The sequence below is a fragment of the Aulostomus chinensis genome, chromosome 8 (genome assembly GCF_037954235.1).
Source record: "Aulostomus chinensis isolate RoL2024-O1b breed Wild chromosome 8, RoL_Achi_v1.0, whole genome shotgun sequence".
Classification (NCBI taxonomy): Eukaryota; Metazoa; Chordata; class Actinopteri; order Syngnathiformes; family Aulostomidae; genus Aulostomus; species Aulostomus chinensis.
The window spans coordinates 15,850,779-15,875,359 of record NC_141327.1 but is presented as its reverse complement, the minus strand read 5'-3'; the positions used below and the strand labels follow the sequence as shown (position 1 = coordinate 15,875,359).

Genomic DNA, 24,581 nt, shown 5'->3' with positions numbered 1-24,581 from the left:
ATTACTCTTTGCAGTTTCTGAAGTGTTGAACCGCTTAAAACATTAATATTGTTGAAGAAAACTATTTCGAATAAAGAGAAAATTTTGTTTACACAACAGATGAACATTTTCGAAGTTTCTTTTGGGTTTTTGACCACTAAACTCTTACAACAGCTTCTTCCAAATTGAGCAACAAGTTCAACTCCCCAAGTCCAGACAAGTTGTATTACTCGTACGCCACTACGTGGAGCGCCGCTGCCATGAACACACCAAACACTGTACTCACATCATACTAGAGTCCATAATCAAACACACACACACACCCAAATATACGTGCAATTATTTTATTATGAAAATCAAATCTGAGTCACTTTTTAATCCCACTGAGTTCTCAATCATTCTACAGACAACTTGTAAATATTTTGGACAAATTAAAAATATATCCAGTCTGCAAATAAATTAAACTGAATATTATACACAACAGGAACTTTATATGGTCCTTGTCACATAAAATTAAAAGTCAAATTTTGTCCTTTAACATCAGCAAATTTGATATCGCCACACAACGCTAAAAAGCACTTTTAAATCAATTCCAACAGTGCGAGCCTTTACTTCTGAAACATGGTGTTCATTGCTGTCAACAAGTCTGTTGAGTCAGTTATTTCATCACTTGCCTCCTCTTGTATCTCACCATGCAGACAATCTGGTCTTTACTCTTCTAAGTTTGTGGTTTCTGTTAGAAATCAAAAATAAAAGTGAGCGGATTTGCTAAGTCAGTGCATTTAAAAAGTTCTAATGAGTCATTAGCGCACAGACATCAACTGTAGAAACGAAACAGAAAGTGTCGTAGTGATGACGTAGTTCAATGTTCTTTTGTCCCAGCACCACCTGACCTGGGGATTTACTGGGGAAGAGGCCAAATCTCCCAACACAAACCCCATCAAGCGTCTCTGCATGGAGATGCCTCATGACAAGTTGTCTAAATAATTCCAGGAAGACGACGCCGAATCTTCACCACTCACCACTTCAGTCCGGGTCGTAGCAGAGATCGAACCATTAGAGTCTAAATGTCCAACCCTGTAGTTTATGGCTACTGAATTACAAAACATAGGACATAAATGAAGGCTAAGAATACTTGTGTAAGACAGGCACCCACCTCTGATAACAAACATTAGGTACTTACTGAGTTTAACTGACCTGACATGGAGGAGCTACAGGTGACAGACACCACAGACACACAAATGCCTCCACCTGAAACTGCAGTCTGCATCTTTGCTTTACCTGCTGGGACATTGTTTCTCTAACGCAACCTCCAAGACAGGCCGCTTGTAGACAACTGACAATAGGAAGAATGGACAAGCATCAAAACCACGCAGGAATGCACACTGGGAATGTAGTAAATACCAATCTGGTGAAGGACAACGCTCCAGATTGTCAGGAGTATTGCTGGAGGTACATTTTTGTTTCAGTTTATTCAAGATGTTAAGATCTGTCCAAAATTTTTTTTTAAAAAATTAAATCAATGCCCATGACAACCTACCCCCCCCCCCCCCCCCCCAGAACTAAATTGGTATTTCCTACAGTTGCTCATGACAAAAGCAGATTATGGCACTCATGCATGTTTGTATGAATGCATAAACCAAAACATGTAAGAGATATGACACACGTGTTTTTTTACCCTTAAAATACGACAAAGGTGTCATCAGCTCATAATCCATCACTTCTTTGTAGCTCTACAATGCATCAAGCGCCAGCCACGTATTTAATTCATGAAGCCTGAAGCTAATGGCAACTGAAGGCTAACAGCTACAGTGGAAAAACTCAAAAAAAAAAAAAATTATGGCCATTTAAACTCTGAGGCACCTCATCTGAAGCGACCAATGCCTTCTTTACCGAGCCGTTCCGCCTAAAGAATAGACGTTTCCAGGTCAGCGCTAATGTGATTAACCATAGCCGGCTTTGAACTGAACACGTCTGGCTCTGATCGAAGCGTTTGATTACCAATCTGGCGGTTAAAGATCTACACTGTACATTGTCACATTTGCTGTTCTCTTTAATGTTGGCCATCCTTTGCATTTAGCTTCAAGCTAATTGTATGTGGCTGCCTCAAGGTGCACTCCAGAGTCACCAAGGTGTTCCAGGAGAGGAACGCTTCTTCATGAGCTCACGACTACAGAGTACTTAAAGAGCAAAATACACTTGAAGCCTTGCATCAATAATTTAAGAAATTCTTTCACTTTTAAAAAGTACTTTATCATCAAGTATCAATTTTATTTGCATTTATTTCCATCATATCATGCAGTAGTTGGAACCAGAAGTTGGCCACCTTAAGTTTTGGGCTGATTAAACATTTAAATATTTACACTGCCACTGGACAAATGGAGCATTTTTTCTTTAACAGAGACATTTAATATAGAAGGTGGACTCCACAACAAATTGGATGGCAAACTTGGTGTTAAAATACCTTCCCTAACCTCTCCTGAAGATGCCACAAAATAGAACAACCAGTACAAACCTTCATGACTCACCTCCACGCACGCCAGGACAAACCAGCATTGGATTTTCAAGATGAATTTTATTACAACAGATTCATAAAACCTTACAAAGGATGCACACATGTACCCTTTTGACCAGGAAATATTAAAACAAACCTGAAATATGAATAAAGCTAGAAACTCATGAGACATGGATTGGTAACACTACTTAGCTGGAATCATCTTCGTCACTGAGACCCTCACCAACCAAAGTTGGGGACGCAAGTCCAACAGCACCTAAGCATGCTGTGAGGGCCTCAATCAATCTACCAAAGAAATAAACAAATCAAATAAATGTTTACATGATAAACTTGCCTTTGTAAGGGGGGGGGGGGTATGTTCATGTAACTCCAGCAGCTTCAAAAGACATGAATCCTTTTAACAAATCACTTCTATAAACCTGAGTGAAACCTATGGGGGGAAAATATGTCTTCACATGTAAGCAAATAACAAAAAGGGAAAAAAAAAAAAAAAAAAAAAGCTGTCAGGAACTTGTGTTCTCCAATTAAGATGTTACAATAAATGTCCAGATGTTTATATGAATAATTAATCTTCGCCACCACTGGGCTTACTGCGTTTTGCTTGCCGCTAGGTTTGAAAAAGGATGAGAGAAAGGTGTTAACCCCAAACCTAATGTGGTGGCTGCTGCGCTGCTTCAGTAGCGTCCAGCAGGAGACATGACCGGCGGCCTCATGCCCATGGGAGGGCCTCCCTGGTACGGGGGCACCAGAGGAGGACCCTGTCCATATGGAGGCATCCCTCCAGGCATGTAGCTTGGTATGCCCTGAGGGGGGGCACCATACTGACCTGCACAGACAACACAGTGCATTAGTCAGGTCATTTACTTTCAACAATATTTGAGGGATATATATAAAAAGCAGCCCTGGGTTGTTACCATGCATGGGATGCCTCAGGCCCGGCTGCTGAGGTGGCAGGCCTTGCTGTGGGGCCATCATGCTGCCCACAGCTGCCACTGGGGGAGCAGCCGCATGGGCCTGGCCCGGCCTGGGGATAAGACGCTGGTAACGGGGCAACTGGGCCCTCATTTCTTCCTGTTGGCAAGGAAAACACACAATGGAGCCATTTAGACTACGGCAACACTGGCATGCCCCTTGCAGTACAAAGATAAATGCTCAGAAATGTTGAGGAATGGGGTACCAATTTTGGCGCGCCCTGATTTCACACTGACGATATTCAAGTTCAGATTCACCCTTCAACATGCGCAAAAAAGAAACACTACCGAGTAAGGATAGGAATGTACAAACTACACGCTCTTGTTGGTATGTAGTAGATATTCCATAATTATATTCATTACTAAGTACTATTATAGATATATATGTATCAGTCATTACTTACTGTGAAAAGGGCAAAATAGAAAGCTCAAGCAACTTACCAGTGAGATATCCTCATCAGGGTGGATCAACTTACTAGTTGCACTCGTGGTGGTGAGGGTGGCAGGTTTAGTGGTCACTGTGGCAGGGGGTTTAGCCACAATACTGCTAGAGGGGTTAGAAGAAGAAGCAGAGGAAGAAGAAGAAGAGACAGAGGGTTGGGTATACGCAGGGAATGTAGCCTTGGGCGGGTCAGAGGTGGCGACTGCACTGTGGGCGTTTGAGGCTGCAGCTCCTGCAACGCTCTGCTGGGCCTGTGAAGAGACGACACGGGTAGTCAAGAGGCTACAATAAAATGAAAATAAATAAATAAACCACCACCTTGTTTCTGCTTACAGCCATCTGGCACCTGTAGCTCTGTTTAAGATACCTGAAGTCCATTCACTTCCTCTGGACACCTCCTTGGCTTGTTTGTGAAGCTCCTCCCTCCATAAACTCAGTATTTACTTCGAGTACATTGAGCTGACCATAGACCGTGTGCTGGCTAAAGCACGCTAACAAGCTATGAAGGAGCTAAACAACAGGCTTTTGCCATCTCCGCAGCTATGTATGAATGAAGTCAGTCAGTATTCTACAAGGTTTGGTATCGGTGAAATTTAAAAAAAAAAAGAAAAAAAAAAGACAAGATTTATTATACTCCAAATATACAAAATTACGAACACCAGATGTATGCGGAGAAGAGGCATCAAACACCAACAATGAGCACAAACTGATGTTTTACACTATTTAAAAGGATAATGAACTTAAGATACTAATTATAGGAGAAACTATTGGAAGAATAAAACAAACTGAGTTTTTATACTGTTTTCACTCATAAAGTACCGAACCCCGAAAGAAACATTGGACGTTGTGTTCTGAATTACAGTTCTGACAGTATGGTACTTTAAAACTCAGTCACCATCAACTGGATAGCAACTGTAGTCTTTTGTATCAGAATACTGATTTACTTATTGGATCATTGAAAGCACCAATCCTAATATGAAACCATCCAACTGTTATTTCAGACATTTAACGTTCAGATTGTGGGCAGAAAACAGAAAGTGTTATTCCTACTTAGTTGTCTCAAAGCAGAGCAATCAGTGCAAAATTCATGCATTTCAAAAGGTTGGGGGGGGGGGCAGATGATGCAGGCTAAAACCCACGTTGACCCTCTTTATGCCTCATTCTAGGTTAGTTGAACAAAGCTCATGCACAGCACTGAAGCTCACAGACAACCAGTATGCCAGGACTCATTGGGGATGATTATCCTTTGACAACCAACAGCGTGGCCAACGTGCTTCGTTTGGTGTACAAATGGGCTAACAAGGCCAAGCCTGTTAGTGATCAGCCTCGGACACAAGCAGAGTTAATGAATAAGCAACATGCAGCTGCCACAGTCAAAGTCCCGATCTGTGAGCGTACTTGTGGCGTGTTAGGAAAGGGAGGCTGGGAGGAAGCAGACTGAAGGTCTGCAGGTGGAGAGGAAACGGCTGCTGTGCTGCTATGAACACCAGAGCCCATCTGCAGCGTGGTGGAGAGGAGATCACAGCATTGGCATGTCACACATTTACAACGCAGTAGTGACACCTATCTACACAAAGAAGACTCAACAGTAGGGGGAGGAGAAAAAAAAACATCCACCTATCAAAAACCAGGGGAAGTAGTGACCATACATACCTAGTATGAGGAATAAAAGAGGTTTCACTGAATAAGGCAGCTGTTAGTATCTACTCTGAGTTGGAAAACAGGATTGCAGACTAAACTGAAAATTATGCGTGGCTGCAAGATGGTGTGTTGTGAGGAAGTGGGGGGTGGTCACGTGGTACTCACCTGTGCTGCACTGGGGAAGAGGGGCTTGGTGACAGCAGGCTGGGCTGCAGGGGCTGCCGGTCGACTGGGGATGGCCCCTGCTGCTGGGGCTGGAGCAATGTGAGGCATTCCTGGCCTCGGAGCCATGTGAGGAGGTATTCCTGAGTAATCAGCCACACAGTCGGCTTACTAAATATATAATAAGGCTTTTCTATTGCATGAACTTTCCCGGGCGATTAAGAACCTTCGGATGAACTTAGAAATCAAACTTGAATTTCAGCCTGATGAGTCATGGGCTAAATTCACTTCCTGAATGAAAGTCTTCAGTGGAAAAACAAGTCCCGGGTCTGGCAGCAGTACTTTCCTAAGAATAATCATCGATGCCCAAACACTTCAATAAAAATAATAAATGAATAGAGTAAACCATCCATTTTCACATATTAATACTATTATACAGTATTATATATTCACATATTAATACTACATAATGGTTTCAAAAATATTGTTCACAAATAAAGGACCAGTCTCACCACCAATTATGCTACTGTCAATATATGCACAAAAGTAAGTTAATGATACTCATAGTTCGTACTCAATTAAAAACACATCTAAACATTCTGAATTGGATGATGGATTTTTCTTAACACTGTAAGTGGAATACACAAACATGATAGCCTTATCCTCGTCACTACTCCCGAGTACATAAGAAACATGAGCAAAACTGGGCCAATGTAACTACCAGCCATTAGACCAACGATCAAAAACAAACTAACACACAACATTTGCAAATACAAAGCTAATATTTTAATTCATTCCCAGGTATAATTGGAGTAAATCATCTTGTTCACAAAGCACAACTCACCTGGGGGCATTCCAGGCATCCCTGGCATCATGGGAGGCATCATTCCACCCATCGGCATCATCCTGCAGAAGGTAGTCAGACAGAAAAAACCTGGATAAGAATGATTTCATAACAACCTCACAGGGCAGAGCAGCATTGGATCGGATTAAGAATGAGCTCCTACCCGGGGGGCATTCCATGCATGGCGGGTGGCATGCCGTGCATCATGGGAGGAACACCTGGCATCATCGGAGGCATTCCTGGAACAGTGAGTCAGAGGAGGACGTGCTGTTCACCACCCGCTCAACACATCCCAGCAACAAGCAAACACATCACAAGCAACCTTCCCACACCCTCTCCGCCTCTCAAAGGTGTATTCTTTTGTTATTGTTCAACCACTGTGCTTTATAGTTTATGACAGAGAAATGAGAACAGAATCATATTAAAGTTACTATGACATGAAAGAGTAATTTACAAAGCAAACATGTAGTAAAACAAATGGGTAATGTTACCAATGGGTTAAAGTTAGTTAATGTTATGAATATGAACTCAAACAGAGAAAACATACACCACTGTGTCCAACAACTTGGCTAACCATCAGACACAGGTTAGGGAGTTAGGGGTCGAGTGAGTGAATACTGAGGTCGTCATTAGCAGCTGGTGTTTACCTCAATATGAAGGTCTTTATACTTAATCTGACTGACAACAAATCGATGTCCAACTTGGGAGTCCTAAGGGGCCCTTACCTTGATATCCACCAGGAGGCATCCCAGGACCGCCAGCCACAGGTGGGATCCCAGGCTGAGCCATTGGAGCAGCGTATGCTGCCTGGGGCTGGATTCCGGCAGTCTGCTGAACTGACGGTCCAGGTTCATCATCATCCTCATCCTCATCAGAGTCGTCCTGATTGTTTTTCTTCTTTTGACCCTCTTAAAAAAAATTTTTTTTTTAAATGAGATAACGTTCATGCTGCAAATGAACAGAATGAAATGTCAAAAACAAACAAGAGGCTCGCTCTTCCCGCTGTCAGGTGAGGCCATTGTTGTCTGCATTACTCAAAGAGCACTCAAACAAGTCTTGTAACCTTGTTTTAATGTAAACTGTACAGCTGTCAAATACATAGGCTCATTATATCCATTATTTATGTTGAGATTGAGAATATGTTGATATACTTGATCTATACAGCACCCAGACCTGATGCAGCCTGAGGAACTCTTAAGTCATCTTTAATATGCATAGGTATGGCAATCCTATCTGCAAAGGGCACAAGGGTGTACAAACCTTGTGATTTCTGTTCTAACGTTCGCCTCCTTTCCTGCATGTCCTTCTCTGGAATTCCCTCCATACCATAGATCTCCAACTCAATATCTGTTCTACCAGGAATTGCATTTGGTACACTGTCAATTGTCTCTTTGTGTACCTGAAATACAAATAAAGTGAGTCAAAACATACTGCAAAAGTACAAAATAAAAAGCAATGATATGGAAAAACACGTCACTCACCTGCATGCAGTGAATAGCCAAGCCAGGGCCAGTGTACAACTTTTTATGACAAATATGACATTTGAAGTGCTTAGCCTTCTGATGCTGAATGAGGATCTTCTCATCATCGAAGTCTCGATTGCAGTACCTTTAAGAACAAATTAAGGACTATATTCGCAAACAGGAGACTGAACAAAACGATTCTTAAAGAGTGCCACTATCGTGACACTGGTACTTATTCAATTTCCGGGCGCAAGTTAACGTTTTATCAAACATTTACGACACAAATTAGATGTAAAATTATAAATCAAACAGTACTTCAGATTTATCAGCTTATAAGCCGATGTCAAAACTGAACCTTCAATGCTAGAATCGTACTATGTTGGCTAGCATTGCCAAATAACATCGGCTTCCTCTTTCGACGAGCCATTAACAATCTAGCCGTGTAAGTGAACTCGACAGTAGATGTGTTTCGGAAAAAGAGTATCGACGGAAAACGACATTTAATCGTTACAGTAATTTGGTGGCTCCGAATGACCGCAGGTTTAAGCTAGGGTTAGCTTAGGAGCTAGCTTAGGCCTTCCTTTTGTCGAGCTAACTTCTAGCCGCTGCGATTTCTATTCCGATATTTTCTCCCCCAGTCAAAAGGATACCAGCACCACGGCTTCAGTTGCTTCTTCTTTTTTCGGCCCATTTTTTCCAAAGAATATTGAAAAGTAGTCCTTACAAATCTTAATTCCTATTATCTGTTTGACAACAGCATGCTGCAGTCCACCGACAACGCCGAAAATGGCGCTTTGTTGGAGGAAGCAGTGAACAGTCTCGCGTCAACACAAAATATACGTCATTTTGTAGGCACGCCCCCTTTGGGTTGACGTCTTGCTCCGCTGATTGGACTATGGTTTCGAGACAGTTTGCACTAATGGATGGCCTTTAAAACCTTTAAACTTGTGTTTTACTCAAAATTTTACAAAAAAGTACGATAATTCATTTGAAATGTTGAGGAAAAAAGTACAAAATCCCCAAAATGTAAATGTTCCATTAAAGAATAGATACCTGACACTGTCTGCAGTGCAGTTCTTGAGGAAAAATACTTTGGACAGGAGAATGAGCAACTGGCTGACGGTTTATTCTATATTTATTGGAAATTAAGGTTCCGTGGGTTGTCTGTCTCTAATTTTTCACGGCCTAAGAAGTCAGCCTTTGATTTGACTTTAATCTCTGTGTGATCTCTTATGATGTCCCATCATCAAAGCAGTACAGACAAAACCCTGACATCTCAGTCAGTTTCCCAACCTCTGACCCCTGTAGACTTCAGACTTCAAACTTCCCACTGGGCACACAGAGATTTCTTGGATTAATAGTACATCTCAGTCTATCTTCCCCATGATGTGACAAACCATGGCAGGTATTTTGATCAATATCAGTACAAATATTCCACTTCACACTAATACTTTGGGTATATAATCATGAAACATTACCACTAAATTGCACTGCCTCCATACGAAAACCAATATGTAAAACAACTACTATGACAGACGTAATTAACCTCCTTGTAAAACAGCATTGGTTCTTTGAAAGGCAGCATATGAATCCAATTATCATTATTTGATTAACTATGGTAGACAATTACAAAGTCAGATAGCTACTCTCACGTCCCCCAGATCCATATGCCCAGAACACACCACACTAGACGTCACATCCGGTTTCCTTAAAAATGCATATATTTGTCGACGGTTTTGTCCTCTATCATTAAAACACTCCACTGTTTAGCAATTTTTAACTCACTCTAAATATGCACTATTTTTGACCGAATAGCTCGTAGCTAACATGGCTAACACTGCCGTGGTTTGACGACTGGGGCGTTTTCCTGCTCTATTTGCTGCTCACGCGAGACTTGAATAACCCGCCGTTTCGTTGGTGTCCGCGTGATGGCGACAACGTAGTAGAAATAAGTTAAATGTCCGTAAGTACAAACAGAACGGCTGTTAAAACGCAAACCCTTACAAGGTCTCTACTGACTAATTATTCTCCTAATTTTTTCCCCAGTTGTCTTCCAAGTTGACGTTTTTGTATTTAAGTATTATGAATTAATAATTGCTTTGTTGCAATAACGTTGATTTAAAAATGATTAATAAATAGATCAGTAAGGATTTTGTGATTTGTCCTCATGAGTGTATGTTTGCCATTCAGTGTGTGCTGCGTAACAGAAATTTGATATTGTCAAAGTCAGTAGACTTGTCTGTCATTGCAACAGTCAGTGTTCATATGGTCATGAAAAACCGGGGAAAAATAAGTAATGCCAGAAATTTCAGAAAAGAATTTTCAAATATCATAAGGGTGACAAATGTCCTTAATTAATACCTCATTATACAAAGTTTAAGACTGACTGGGAAAATTTCTTCTCGTTAATATTTACTATAATCAATGTTTATCCATCCTATTTCTTCCGCTTATACCTATTAAGGGTCATGGGGGGCTGGAGCCTATCCCAGCGGCTTTCAGGCGGGGTTCACCCTGGACAGGTCACCAGTCCATCACAGGACCAACACATAGAGACAGACAACCATTCACACTCACAGTCACACCTACGGTCAATTTAGAGTATCAATCAGCCTCGTCCTCTCTTGATGTCTTTGGACTGTGGGAGGAAGCTGGAGTACCAGAGAGAACCCACACAGGAACAGGGAGAACATGCAGACTCTTCACAGAAAGATCCCGTGTTCGAGCTGGGACTCGAACCGCGTACCTTCTTGCTGTGAACCACCGTGCCACCTTAATCAATGTTTATATCGTATGAAAACATACCACATCATTCATTTTCGTAAAATCTGTGTGGTGAATTTTGACACAGATTTCTCAGCTTTGCACAGTACATAGTCATGAAAATTTTCCTCAAGTGCATAGAAAAGTCGTGAAAGTGTGGTGAAAATTTCTAAAACTCTGTATGAACCCTTTATAAAACGTCCAGCTCTCATGCAGACTGACTGAGGTTTTCTGGTTTGGTTATAGAGGAAGTAGATAAGCTCTGACCTCAACCCAGTTCAACAGTAATGGGAGGAAAATGGAGCAGCAGCATTTAATCACTCAGTATCAGAGGACCTTGTAGAGGAGTGGAGGCAGTTACAGCAGCGTACTAATGCTAATGCTAATGGTTTCAGAATGAGACATGTTTAGTCACATACACTATTAATGCTAGAAATCACTGAATAGGCCAGAGCACAACCTGATGTACACTGCGGCCATGAAGACCAACAAGTAGAAATACCGTGGACAACTCTTGTGACGACACAAACAACACACATATGCACTTACTTAGCAGTCATTATCAAATTAGCATCTTTTTTTTTAATAACAAAAGCTACTGGGGCAGGAAGTATGCTCAAGTTACAAACATTGGTCGTAATCATGCAGCAGCTTCTGTCAAACAAAAAGGTGTCAGTTGCATTTCAAACATTGTCAAACTGCTACAATTGCTGCTCTTGACAGGCTGAATAAATGTAAAAACACTGCAAACTCCTTCAGATTTTCTATCTCTGCAGCTTCCCTTGTCTTCTATTTTTCACCGAGGTGAATGATTATCTGTGAGAAATAAGATTTATGACGAAGAAATTCAACTGCAGCTACTTTCCTCAGCCACCTAATGAATTCTTCATTGTACGACTTCACAACTACAGCTCTCCGTACGGTTGCACTGACTAGACAGAGACGATGTTCAGCGAAAAGCTTAAAGGGTCCCCTCTCAGAGTGAATTATGATTCTCGTGTATGCTGTCAAATGTCATTGATCACTTTCACCCTTGCCAGGGCCCTGAGCCTTCTGCAAACCCTGGCTTTGAGTTTGAAAGGTAATCCAGACTGCAGATTTCTTTTGGTTTGATTCTTTGTAAATTGAGTGGGAATTCCGTTCCCTGGATATGAAATGAAACTGTGTCATCTGGCATGAAGTCACAATGAGGTTTCAGGGCCAGAAAGTTGTTTTTTTAATGCTTGAAAAGCTTTACTGACATTTATACCTTACGTACAACAATATTATGTTGGCAAACTAAGTCCCATGATTACACAGATAAATTAGTAATACAATTCTAAGTCCGATAATTAAACAAATCTAACTCGATCGTTTTGTTTCCATATAAAACTGTTTAATGTACTCCATTATGTACATAGCAAATCTACAAAATATCCGCATTGTTAAAATATTCTCAATGATATTCCCCTCACTCGTTGTTGTGTCATAGCCCTGATGACACACATCTCCACTATCTTTTTAAATTGGGTACACACAGGATGTAACTAACATTACAATGCAGACGACCCACACCATTTACACAACATCACCAAGTAGAAAACTCAATCAACAGCAAATGCATGTTAAAATATTACTCTGTATTTAATTCCACAATAATAATAATGTTTGTGCGAAGCAGTTACCAGTGTAACATGAGGTGAAGGTACAGTTTTTGACTTGCAGCGAAGGGCCGAGGTCGCCTTCTATCCCACTTTAATTAAATAAAAAGTGTAAGTTGCGACAGGGGGCAAATGAGAGAGCATTGATTTGATTCATTCCTCCAAAGCATCCTGAGAGGAGAGTGAAATGACCCCCCCCTCCCCCCTCCCCCCTCCACATATTCGAGGTTAGGTCTGTGCGCTCGTCTGTGTTTGGTAATGAGAAAAAGACTATTTATTCAGAATGGCCCAACTGTCCACAATGGTGAACATTTTCATTTATCTCCTCCTACTATCCTGAATTGACCTTCCCGCCATCAATAAATAAACTTTGTCACTTCTTTGCAAAATAGGATACAACAAAATAATAGAAAATTTGTTTGCATTTCTGGGTTGCCCCCGTGTTGTCAGCAAAAGATTCTTTTTAACATCTTTTTCTCTTGACCAACAGACAAAACGAACTTCATTTGCGTACATGAAAGCAAAACGTATCAGGTCATCTACTGCTCCCTTGGTGCTCGTAGCACCATTTTGGCATCATTTTCGAAAGCTTAAAAGTCTGAATGGCACTTGTGCTTCTTTTTTATTTGTACACACTACGGTAGATGGTTGTTGCACACAGAAAAGACACAAGTTTGAGGTTCAAATAATTCTGAACACAGATTAATCCTTCTGAGGAAGCGACAAACCCTGAAGGCAAAGCTGAGTCGAGACCCTCATCTCCCTTCAAAATTACAACCCATCCTCTGGTCAAACAAAGGTTTAGCGATCCTGCTCTCGGTTTAATCTGAACCTTTCTTGCACGATGGTGATGACAAACTAAATTGAAAATGAGCTTGTCCTTCATTTAGTAATGACAAGGGCACACGTCCCTGACTTTCACAAAACTTTTTTTGTCTCCAACTATTCATACTGCAGGGTGTTACTGTTGTCACCCCACACAAGAGGCAACTGTGCAGATATACTTTCATTTCATTTCTCCGTGAGTAGGCACCATTGGGTTGAGGTGAAGGACAGCATGAAGCCGTGTGGACTCATTTGTTGTCAACAACAGTCACACTGGCTAGCACTCTTAAAACAAACCTCCATCTGGATGAAGAGTAGGTGAGGTGAGCTCCTATACTAAGTCGACTATCAGATGACTCTGATCGCCCCACAGTGGAGCTCAGAATGTGAGGAATGAGGTGACTCATCCAGGTGGTGGCGCAATAAATGAGGACGCAGGATCATGGAGGAGGGGGCAGTCTGACATCAAGCAAGCTGTAGGCAAAGATGTTCCAGAAGACGGCACAGAGCACAAACAACGTGTAGACACAGAAGAAGATCCAGAACAGGGACTGTTCCTGGAGTCGCTGCTCGTAGTTCTGCAGGACCACCACACCCAGCGTCAGACCTACCACCACCCCTCCCAGGTGAGCTACAAAGCTGGGGTTGGGGCAAGGTGGGAAGGCTGGAGGGTAGAACCGAAGCCACACTGCTCGACCAAACTCTACGCTCACTGTGAGTAGAAAAGAAAACAGAAAATCATGAATATATCCAGTATTTAAGAGCGAGCAAAGCAAAGGATGATGTCTTGATCCAGTTTGGTTAAAGACTTCAACAGTAGTTTAGTGTAATTACCACAAGTGACAGATTTGTGGGTTGATGAAAGTCCTGCTATTTATAATCCTCAAATCTTTTCTTATGAGTCTTCTGGCTCAAAGCCACACCTTTCCTGAACAATATGGGTCAAGAGCAAGCAACACGTCCTGTGGTGAGAATACACAAGTAGGTCAACCCAGTTTTGTCCAGTACTTACAAAATGATGATAAACAAATGAAAAAGGACGTTCCCACGAGAATTCTATTTTATTTTTGCTTTATTCTTACATCTTTAACATACTTGATAAGTTATAGTTAAAGCTAATTTAAAGGTACGGAGCAGAAGCTATACATATAATTACACGAGTTCACAGGGTGCTCATTAAGCTCATGGCTTCACATCCTGGTAAATCTCTCTACGTTTCCCATTATGTACAGTTTGTATATGCAGCACCACTCGATGCATCCTGAGCATGCTCGATGAGCTGAAGCAGAGCACCAAAGACATGCAGGTCGAGCTGGCTACTTCCTGTTAGCCCTCCGCTATCATAAATACAAATGCATTAAATTAAAAATAAGTGAAAAAAAGTCACTTTTTGGGGGGGATGTGTGATGCTGAAAACTTTTCCACTGGCTAAAGCAGAGCCAATGATGTATGACAGTTATTTGCAATATCTGTCCCTTCCAAGAAGATGGAGAAAAAGTCCGACATGACAGCTTTAACATTATATTTATATCGATATTTTTACAGCGGACATTTTAAACTGTTGCTATTTTGAGATATTATTCTGTTTTTTCCCCCCTGATATTCATTATGTCATGTGACCTCAGGCCTCCAAATAAGTAGCACATATTCGTATTTGATGTGAGGTGTACAATTTGAAGGATTTTTCCCACAATAGATGCCTTGTAATACCATGACATGGGATTTTATTGCATCCTATATTTTACATGAATTATTTGGTACAAAATAAATTTCACATTTACAAAAGAAAAAAATGTCATGTGGCCCAGGGACAGCAAATCATCCATCCATCCATCCATCCATTTTCTTCCGCTTACCCTGTTAAGGGTTGCGGTGCGGCTGGAGCCTATCCCAGCATCAACGGGCGAGAGGCGGGGTTCAACCTGGACGGGTCACCAGTCCATCACAGGGCCAACACATAGAGACAGACAACCATTCACACTCACAGTCACACCTACAGTCAATTTAGAGTATCAATCAGCCTCGTCCCCTCTTGATGTCTTTGGACTGTGGGAGGAAGCTGGAGTACCAGAGAGAACCCACACAGGAACAGGGAGAACATGGAGACTCACACAGAAAGATCCCGTGTTCGAGCTGGGACTCGAACCAGGAACCTTCTTGCTGTGAGGCGACAGTGCTGACCACTGAACCACCGTGCTACCACCTTAAAATCAATATCAGTCGTACAGTAAGTACTAGATGTGAAGGACTCACCTTATCCTTTTTCCTTTTACATGAACACACTAACAAACAAGCTTGAGACCGAGTACTACAAGTTGGAAAACACTTAAAGACAGTCAACCACGTTCTAAGCTTGTACCTTCTCATTGGATTTGCTGACCATATAAAAACACAAACTGTTACCAGCATCATTCTTGAAGTGAAAAGGGGGAGCGTGGCCTATTTATTCAGACTTACTGCAAACCAGAGCCATGGCCATCCGGAATAATTTAAACTGACACTTCATTCCCGACCAATTCTAAAGAAAGACAGAGAAAGAGACGATGGAGAATACATAAGGACAATTATAAAATTCTCAAGATAAAGACAGTACAAATTGTGTTTGAAGGTCAGGCGTCTCACTCACACACACACACACACACACACACACACACACGCTGACATCACATGTATCTTGCCCATTTCCATTGATGTCAGTTTTAGAAGAGAGGCAATTTGACCTCACATCTGTTGTTTCTCAACAACATCCTGACCCCACAAGGTACATAAAGAGCATCCGTTATAGTATAAGCCATGTTTGCTGTGACTGCCTGTTGCAAAAGTGTGTGATGACGCACAGAGGAGAGTAGGGGTGGGTCGGGTCTAGACCAAACAGAGCACACACAGATGTGAAAAGACAGCATCGTGCAGAGGGATGGGATTGGATTTCTTCACAGGCTGCCACACAATCACAGAGTTTTCTGATGTTTCAGAAGGAAATGGCAAAACTGAGGTTGGGGAGAATGTTTGGCATTTGTAGATAAAGCAGCACCTGCTGGGCCTCAAAACTGGGCTGCTTTGATGATGTGGCATTTGCTTCTACAGTGACAACTGAGAGATGTGATAATCACACACACACACGCACACGCACACACACACACACACACACACACACACACACACACACACACACACACACAGAGCATAAAAACCTACCATTACTACATTTGCCAAGTGTGCTGAGACCAGAGCGTAGACTCCCCCAGATGACCCAACCACAGGAGCCGTCATATCAGTGACAGACACCGCCAGAGACCCTGCAGAGATGAGAAAGGTCACAGCAGAGCTCGAGTTAGAAACAGTTATTATGCAACATTCTTGTGTTGTCCACAGTTTGAGATACGAAAGGGGAACTTTAAAGCAAAATGCAGTTTCTCTCATAAGAATTGATAATGACCCATCCATCCATCCATGTTCTACTGCTTACTGTTAATATTTACTATAATCAATGTTTATCCATCCCATTTCTTCCGCTTATACCTGTTAAAGGTCGCGGGGGGCCTGGAGCCTATCCTAGCAGCAATCGGGCAAGAGTTCACCCTGGACAGGTCACCAGTCCATCACAGGGCCAACACATAGAGACAGACAACCATTCACACTCACAGTCACACCTACAGTCAATTTAGAGTATCAATCAGCCTCGTCCCCTCTTGATGTCTTTGGACTGTGGGAGGAAGCTGGAGTACCAGAGAGAACCCACGCAGGAACAGGGAGAACATGGAGACTCCACACAGGGGTTCGAACCCAGAACTTTCTTGCTGTAAGGTGACAGTGCTAACCACTACACCACCGTGCCACCCTTGATAATGACCTTTCCACTCAATTAGAAATATACTAGCACATTAAACCGGGCTTTAGAGACTCCAGCCATTATAAATCTACTTATATGAAGACTAACAACAGCAAGAAAGGTCACTGAGACCTTGTTCGGACTGCGATTCTGACATTTTGACACCAAATTTTTTTTAGTCCAGACATTTAAGGCAGATCTTTGACCATCCAGACTGAGAAACCATTCTGATTCAAATCTGATTTCAAACCACCACCGAATGTGGCTTGGATCTGATGTTTTGGCTGTTCAGACTGTCTAAAACCAACCTGGATACAAGTAATCGGAATGGAGGGACAGCAAAAAACTGATTTTGGCTTTCAGTCTGAAACGTGGCAACAAATAATATCAATAGCATTATATTAGAAATTCAAAGTTCTACTTGTTGAAGGAACAATAAAACATGCCAGGAAGTCAATTGACCGTGTCAAGACCTGATACTCTTAGTGGAATACTCGGTATCTTTGCTCTCATGAAGAGACTAGGTGACCAGACCAGTGGTCCAAAACAGACATGGAAGGCAGACCTCAAAATCTATGATGTGTTCACATGAACAGGCTACATCCGTATTGCACCAAACAGGGGAAATATACAGATTGTATGAATGCAGGGGTGATGATGTAGGATTCCAATCTAGTAACAGACAACTAAACACGTCGTCGTCATTGTCGTCCTCCGCTTATCCGGTTGGTCCAGGTTGCAGGGGCAGCAGGGGCAGCAGCCTCAGCAACGAAGCCCAGACTTTACTCTCCCCAGCCACTTCCACCAGCTCTTCCGGGGGAATCCCAAGGCGTTCCCAGGCCAGCCGAGAGATATAATCCCTCCAGCGTGTCCTGGGTCGGCCCCGAGGCTTCCTCCCAGTCGTACATGCCTGGAACACCTCCCGAGGGAGGTGTCCAGGCGGCATCCTCACCAGATGCCTGAACCACCTCAACTGACTCCTCTCGACAACTAAACACATCAGTACTAACATCAGTACTAAATTTTGTTTTTTTCTCACTTTCTTTTAAATTGTTTTCCTTTTCTTAGGTTAGTTTCTCTGTTTCTGTGTCAGGTTTGTCCTTTGTATATCACCGATGGTAGATAACCTGTTTTGGGTGTATATAACAGCATATTATGTGTTGTCTTTTGTGTTGTCATTTCACAAACTAGAAAATAATCAAAACGTGATCATAAAAGAACCTCAACCTTGGAAATAAAAATATTAAGTCGGTCTCACATTAAATGGTGTTTTCGAGGTACGCCCTTGACAAATGTTCCTCTGTGAGTTAAAAAACTACAACTCCACAGCAACATCGCATTGTAAGGATTATTTAAAATTAGTGAGCTGTTAACTTGTGCAGAGATTGACCATTTTAGGGGATAAATTAATATAGAATCTGATAATGACAAGGATACGGTACTTTGTTACATAGGTGCCTCAAATATATTTCCCCTGTGGGTCGTGCTAGCCGACACTGTAACGAACCAACAAACTAGTTGTGACCATTAACAAAAATCTATTTTGTCTGGCATTATGGCAGCTTTGCAACTCCCTGTTGAGTGTGGGTGTATTCTAAATAGGCCTTCATGAATAGATGCTTGTTCATACTGTACCAGCACACACTGTGATTTTATGTAAAACACATTCATTCATACAAATTGGTGCCGTCACAAAAAGGGAACTGCTCTCTTTGGCACCTTGGTACCATTTCAACTCAGGCACAAAAGACTCAATCAAGCATTCACAATTTAAAATATAGGACATTTAGACAGAGTCTCCACTTTTGTTCCTAATGAGGTCTGTGTGCAATAGGCTGAATAAGAAGGACAGAAAAAAAACCGAATAGAAATCATTGAATTCAATTTAAAAATGAAATAAAATCAACCCTTTTTTTTCTCTTTCCCTCACTTTCTTTCCATTTCACTCATTCTCTGCCATACTCTCCATTGTTCTGAGTCCATTACTGCTACTCAGGATGTGAGGCACAACTTCCCACAATGCACGGGGGGCTTGTGTTAATGTCTTCCTCTTTACCTCCATGTTCTTTGAGTAAATAATACAGCGTGCATGGACATAATCTGTAGATTGTAAATACTCACACATGAATATTCAGAATTCAGCAACACTGTCATTTCTTGTTAATTTCAAACAGATCGTCATTTCCCACTTTAGTGATGTTCATCGACTGAGACCTGCAGCTGTGGATGAAGCGGCTTTTTTTTGGTCCCAATCTGGTTCACATTCAATATTTCTCTTCATCCATTTGCAGTCAGAGCATAGAGATACAAGTTTCCCGAGAATCGACTGTCATTTTTGTGTAATCCTGTTTGCAGAAGGGCACAGCGAGAGCACCAAGGTCAGTGCAATAAGCCCACTCTTTTTAGATATGGAAATCATTACGTCTGGAAATATTTCCAAATATATTTGAAATATGCTTGACTTCTTTGTCAGAATCATTTGATATTTCCTGGTAAAGTAAGTAAAACACCCCCCCCCCCCCCCAAATACAATGCAGTAATATTTAGTATTAAAAAAGCATACATGAGGGAGGGAATCCTGGATGTGCCCTTTGTTCTGGATCTCCACCAAACACAACGGATTTGTCCTTGGGCTAAAATCCATAAAATTTCATTTAAACTGGTCCAGTAGGTTTTGTATAATTCTGTTGACGGACAAACAAACAAACGGCCGCAGATGTAAATATCACCCCAAACGCCCTCGGATCATCGGACCTCCGTTAGACATTTAACCCCCCCGTGATTTTAATGGTTTGACTGCAAAAGTTCAGCCCAAAAACAGCTGTAAAGTTCCCCAACTCCTGTCTAGGCAACCTTATTACTGAGAGCACAGTTGTGTGGTGATGAAAAAGTGAAATCCAGCTCAATTTGACCCATCTAGATTCAATCACTCTGTCCCTCCTCCCCTCCCCTCATACAACCACTACATAGCGCACGCATTACTCTTTGACATCTGAAAATCCTCCGCAGCCCACCCACAGGAGACAAAGTTGAAGTGTTTCCCAACAATATGTTCATTATTTTACCAAAAAAAAAACCAATTCTACTTGAATGTGGGCCAATAACCATGTAGAGCAAATACATGTACAATACATGTAAAATAAATACAAAAATGTAAGAGTTAGGGTGTAGGTGGTCAGCTGTTAAAACAATACATCACCAAAAAATGTATTTTTCCCTTTCAAATATTCACAGATAAATGTTTTTTGCTAATTAAGACCCGTTGACAAACTGTCAGGCGCATCGTGCTGTATAATCCACATGTACTTTATCACGCGTGTCGTGCTGCTGTTGGTAGTTTGTCACCATTTGCTTCAAGCTTAATATTCGTGACTTCTAAATTCTACAGACACAAAGAAGCCATGCAGTGGGGAAAAAAAACCACATATTAATGTGTACTTGGATTGAAAATACTCAGGTGAAGTATTGCTTTAAGTATCCTCTATTCAAGGATGCTGGTAAATTATGTTGAAACCACTATCAACACAATGTATAATTATAAATATCTTATGGTCATGACAAACTTAATTCTAAAATCAAAACTGTTCTATTTTTTTCACTGTAAACGGCCAGTCGCCGCCCATTTGTTGGGAATCATTGCTTTATTTAATTGCAGTGGGCAAAGAGGGTTGATTGATATCAACTCACCATAACGAGGGCTAATCAATAAGCCATTACATCTCAGTCAGTGCTTCTCCTGCATAGCATGAGGTGAAGGTAAACACACGTAAACATAACACACATGTGCATGGGACAACATGTCCATAACCACCCACACACACACGCACACACACACACGTTGTATGTGATGTCTAAGGCAGATGTGCAAAAAACCCCAATGACAAAGACACATAGTTCATGGACACACACGCCAACCAAACAACTGAATTCCCTCAGCGCCATTGTCTTCACGGTGGCCTCATTCTGTCGCCGTAAATGCGTCGGTAAATTCGGCATATATACCTGAATCTGTCTGTCTTAAAACAAGCAACGTTATGTTGTTCCATGAAGAAACTTTGACTGCAAGAACTCAAAAAGTATCGTGTAGATGTTATGCTGCTGCGGATGAGGAGCGGTGGTGAGTTCAGTGATGTGGGGGAAAAAACTTTTGCTCTCTACGTAAGCAGGCACCTCGTGGGTCGTCCTCGTGCCCGGGCACGAGATGAGCCGAGGTATTTTAGACAAAGTATTAGGCAGATTATTATTGAAAAGTTAGAGAACACTAATATTATTTTTTCTGACCCCTGGGCCAGAGCCTGGGGACATCTGACGCAGTCACACACCCCGCATGTCTGCAGCCCTGCATGTAAACTGTGCGTTCACAGTGAGTCCATGTGTAAACACCACTGCTGCTCCTAACCCACAAAAATGATGTAGATCAGTTGTGTCTTCCACTAATGTCTGGCCCTCTCAGGTGTGGGAGCATCAATAAAAGCACAGAGAGGTGGTTAATAACACCATCTGACTCACCAGGTCATTAAACACTTCAGGGTAACCCTGTGGTTATACACAAATACACACTTACATGCAGAGGGGGGAGAGGGGTAATTTTTGCTCTCACCAAAGAAGTTTTGTTTTCTGTCTGACAACAGGATTAACGATGAAATCAGAAATAAACAAGTGGGTGCAGGGATGCACCAAAGAAGCCCTTACATTGTGGGTCAGATCCGTTTGGTGTAGCGAGAATTTTCTTTATTCTTTTTTACTTTGGCCTTGGCGGAAGTGTTGCTCCAAAGCCTCCCTTTCTATTAGAAAAAAAATGCTAAATAGATTTTTTTTAAAGGGAGAGACCACAAATTATGACCCTGAAAGAATTAAAAAATGAAAAAAAATAAAATGGTAAAATTCAAAAGCCTTCCCATGAACTAAGAACAAGTTCTTTTCAGCAAAAACTTAAAAGATTCTCATCTTTTCCAAAAGTGAAACAGAAACACACAGACATGAACACACACCCTTCAGGAAACTTCCACCTGAGTAATTCCTGAGTTTGAGAGGTGTGTCTGAGCAGGGTGACCTCCATCCCTGTAATTAACTCAGTTTAATAATATTATTTTAGCAGCCTGAGCACAAACACACACACACACACACACACACACACACACACACACAAGGACACAGCCTCTCACAGTCCCTCATCAGACCCCAGGAGGCGTTGAGTTTTTACAGTAGAAAATGGCATCTCATTTATCTTCAGAGGAAAAGAGGACATCAGGGGGAAGAATAATGTACATCAGCGATCGTGATAGAAAAATCAACAGTTTGGCTGCGTGAGGAGCAGAATGAATCCATAAAGCCATCAATTGCAGAATTTCCATGCATGTGTTAAAAAGTACGTCCTCTGTGAGTAACCTTCTATAGTCTACTGATAAGATGGGGTTTCCTGCGGAGTTGTTCATTTATTGTCTGCTTTTCTTGCTGCTCTCCACCTATTTCAACTCATCTTGTGGTCTCTGTTGATTTGTCTGTTTACATGAAAGTCCATTTACGACTTAGAGTGTGTGTAGGGTCATGAACCTCTCAACTGAATCGTTACTTGACCTCTGAACTTTGCCCTGACCCCTGTATGCGCCAGCTGAGCTCCGTCTCTGTTTTCTATTGCTTGTTTAAATTTTCTTCACACAGTCTGAGAGTTTTATCGTATATCAAGTTCAAAGCCATTGTTTCTGTTGTCGCTGATAAAGTACAGCGTGGGATGAACTGCATTCAGTCAAGACCAACTCGCAAAAAATAAAGGTTATCAATAGAACCATCAGCACGTAGGTTTTAGTACCCCGGTTTAATCTGGAAAAAATAAGTTTTATACAGTACATATATGGGGGATTACTAGCAATGCTGCTCTTGGATTTGTTGCTAACCTCTGCGACGCTGATAGTTTACAACTGATTTGGCAAATAGCAAATACTTTCTTCAAATCTGTTTTTTTTTTTTTTTTTTTTTACATTTTATTCATCCTGAAAAGCACTCAAAAGTCAATTTGAAATAGTCACATTTTTCTTCATTTCCAAAACAACTTCTCTGAAATAAAGGACTGCAATATGCAGTGATAATGCATTTTAACCAGTAACCTTCGCTATGAATGCAACGATTATTTTACAATCACGACATAAACCAGCAGCCTGCTGGATTCATAACTGCCACATATAAAACAACAATTTATTTTCATCCACTTGTTGCTTTATCTTGACCAACGGGGATGAATGTGACTTTGTTGTGAGTTCTTCTGCTGTTTAATTGGGGAGAGAAAATCCAGTCAAACATGACAAACAACCAGTACAAACAGAGGATGTCTCCCCACCCCCACCCCCCCACCCCCACCTCCACTGGTGGTCGATATCTAATTAAAAAAGCAGACTTGTGTCTGTGTGAGGACGTAAGTGTGTGTGATTTATGGAGCGTTTCCTCATCATTTCACTGTGATGGTAATGCTACAGGCCACCACAGCTGGTATCCCAGGGGGTGTTTGTCACTGACCCCTGCACACAAACGCAACCCCCCCCCCCCCCACACACACACACACACACAAACAAATTTAAGTCACTTTTTGGGTGTTGACCATAACCTACATTAACTTTTGAAGACGTAACCTTACCTCAACTTGCATAACCTCAGCTTCAACCATTGACTCAAATATGAAATATGTAATTCACACAGCTTTTGTCCTCAGTTGAACATGGCGTACCCAATTCACACCCCCCATACACACACACACACACACACACACCTACTACCATGAATGATCTCTCCTTCCTTTATCTCACTCTCAAATAGTAGCTCAGTATATTCAATTCTTGTGACCACTGACAGTGCCAGTTTAAGTTTGTTTTCCATTCTATTTTTTTTTCCACACACGCTTTTTGTGTCCCAAATGAACTTGGCTGATTCTACCCCCTCTCCAAGCTGTCCTACATGTTTCCCCTGTCACATGTGGAATCGTTGTCACGTCTTTTCACCTCACGGCTGGGTGAACAGAGCATGACTACGGTACCCGCCCTGGCATGAGCCTCGATCCACCAAAGGAGGTCCGGTGCAGCCACGGGGACACGTACCCTCGTGCAGCTTCCAACCTGCAGACAAGACCAAGTGTGTCTGTATGGAAGCCAGCAGGAGGCGACATGGGGAAATTAACCACCGAGTTCTAGTAGCCAGCAGAATTTACTGTTGAACTGCCTGGGCAAACAAAAACTGTTAAAATATTTGATTTGGTGGACGAATGAATTGCGTAAATTAAACAAACACACACTCAGAGGAAGAGGGCTAACCACTGAAGTCATCCCTGTGTCTGGGGACAACAGAGATGGAGGAGGGGAGTGGTGACATTTTGTTCAAAGCTGTGTATCTGCTGTCTCATTTATAGTTGCTTGCTCGGCTTCTCCCAAATCCTTGCCTCCTCCTCTCCCTCTCCCTTTTGTGGCTCTCATCATGTTCCCCCTTTCAAGCTTATTAACACGTATAAACCCATCTCCCCCTC

The 24,581-nt window shown here is 41.8% G+C and overlaps 2 protein-coding genes across 5 annotated transcripts in view; both read right to left on the bottom strand.

The window, feature by feature from the left end:
* Positions 1–1,579: 1,579 nt before the first annotated feature.
* Positions 1,580–8,844, bottom strand: znf207b (zinc finger protein 207, b). 2 transcript variants are annotated; one of them, XM_086211253.1, is made up of 11 exons: positions 8,668–8,844; positions 8,036–8,162; positions 7,815–7,953; positions 7,280–7,462; positions 6,718–6,793; positions 6,555–6,616; positions 5,714–5,853; positions 5,306–5,404; positions 3,907–4,158; positions 3,409–3,565; positions 1,580–3,320 (listed from the first exon to the last, which is right to left on the bottom strand). In XM_086211253.1, the coding sequence occupies exons 1-11, from the start codon at positions 8,706–8,708 to the stop codon at positions 3,169–3,171; spliced, it is 1,428 nt and encodes a 475-aa protein (XP_086067379.1). In that variant the 5' UTR covers positions 8,709–8,844; the 3' UTR covers positions 1,580–3,168. The 2 variants fall into 2 exon arrangements, with proteins under 2 accessions (XP_086067379.1, XP_086067378.1); XM_086211252.1 differs by lacking the exon at positions 5,306–5,404 and having other exon boundaries at positions 1,586–3,320; positions 8,668–8,836.
* A 3,782-nt stretch (positions 8,845–12,626) lies between these two features.
* Positions 12,627–24,581, bottom strand: part of rhbdl3 (rhomboid, veinlet-like 3 (Drosophila)) — a 59,908-nt gene continuing 47,953 nt past the window's right edge. For all 3 annotated transcript variants that reach the window (XM_086211249.1, XM_086211250.1, XM_086211251.1), the window contains 3 exons: positions 16,441–16,541; positions 15,703–15,763; positions 12,627–13,957 (listed from right to left, as the gene is read on the bottom strand). In XM_086211249.1, coding sequence (XP_086067375.1) covers positions 13,686–13,957; positions 15,703–15,763; positions 16,441–16,541 — 434 coding nt within the window. In that variant the 3' untranslated portion in view covers positions 12,627–13,685. The remainder of the gene's footprint in view (positions 13,958–15,702; positions 15,764–16,440; positions 16,542–24,581) is intronic.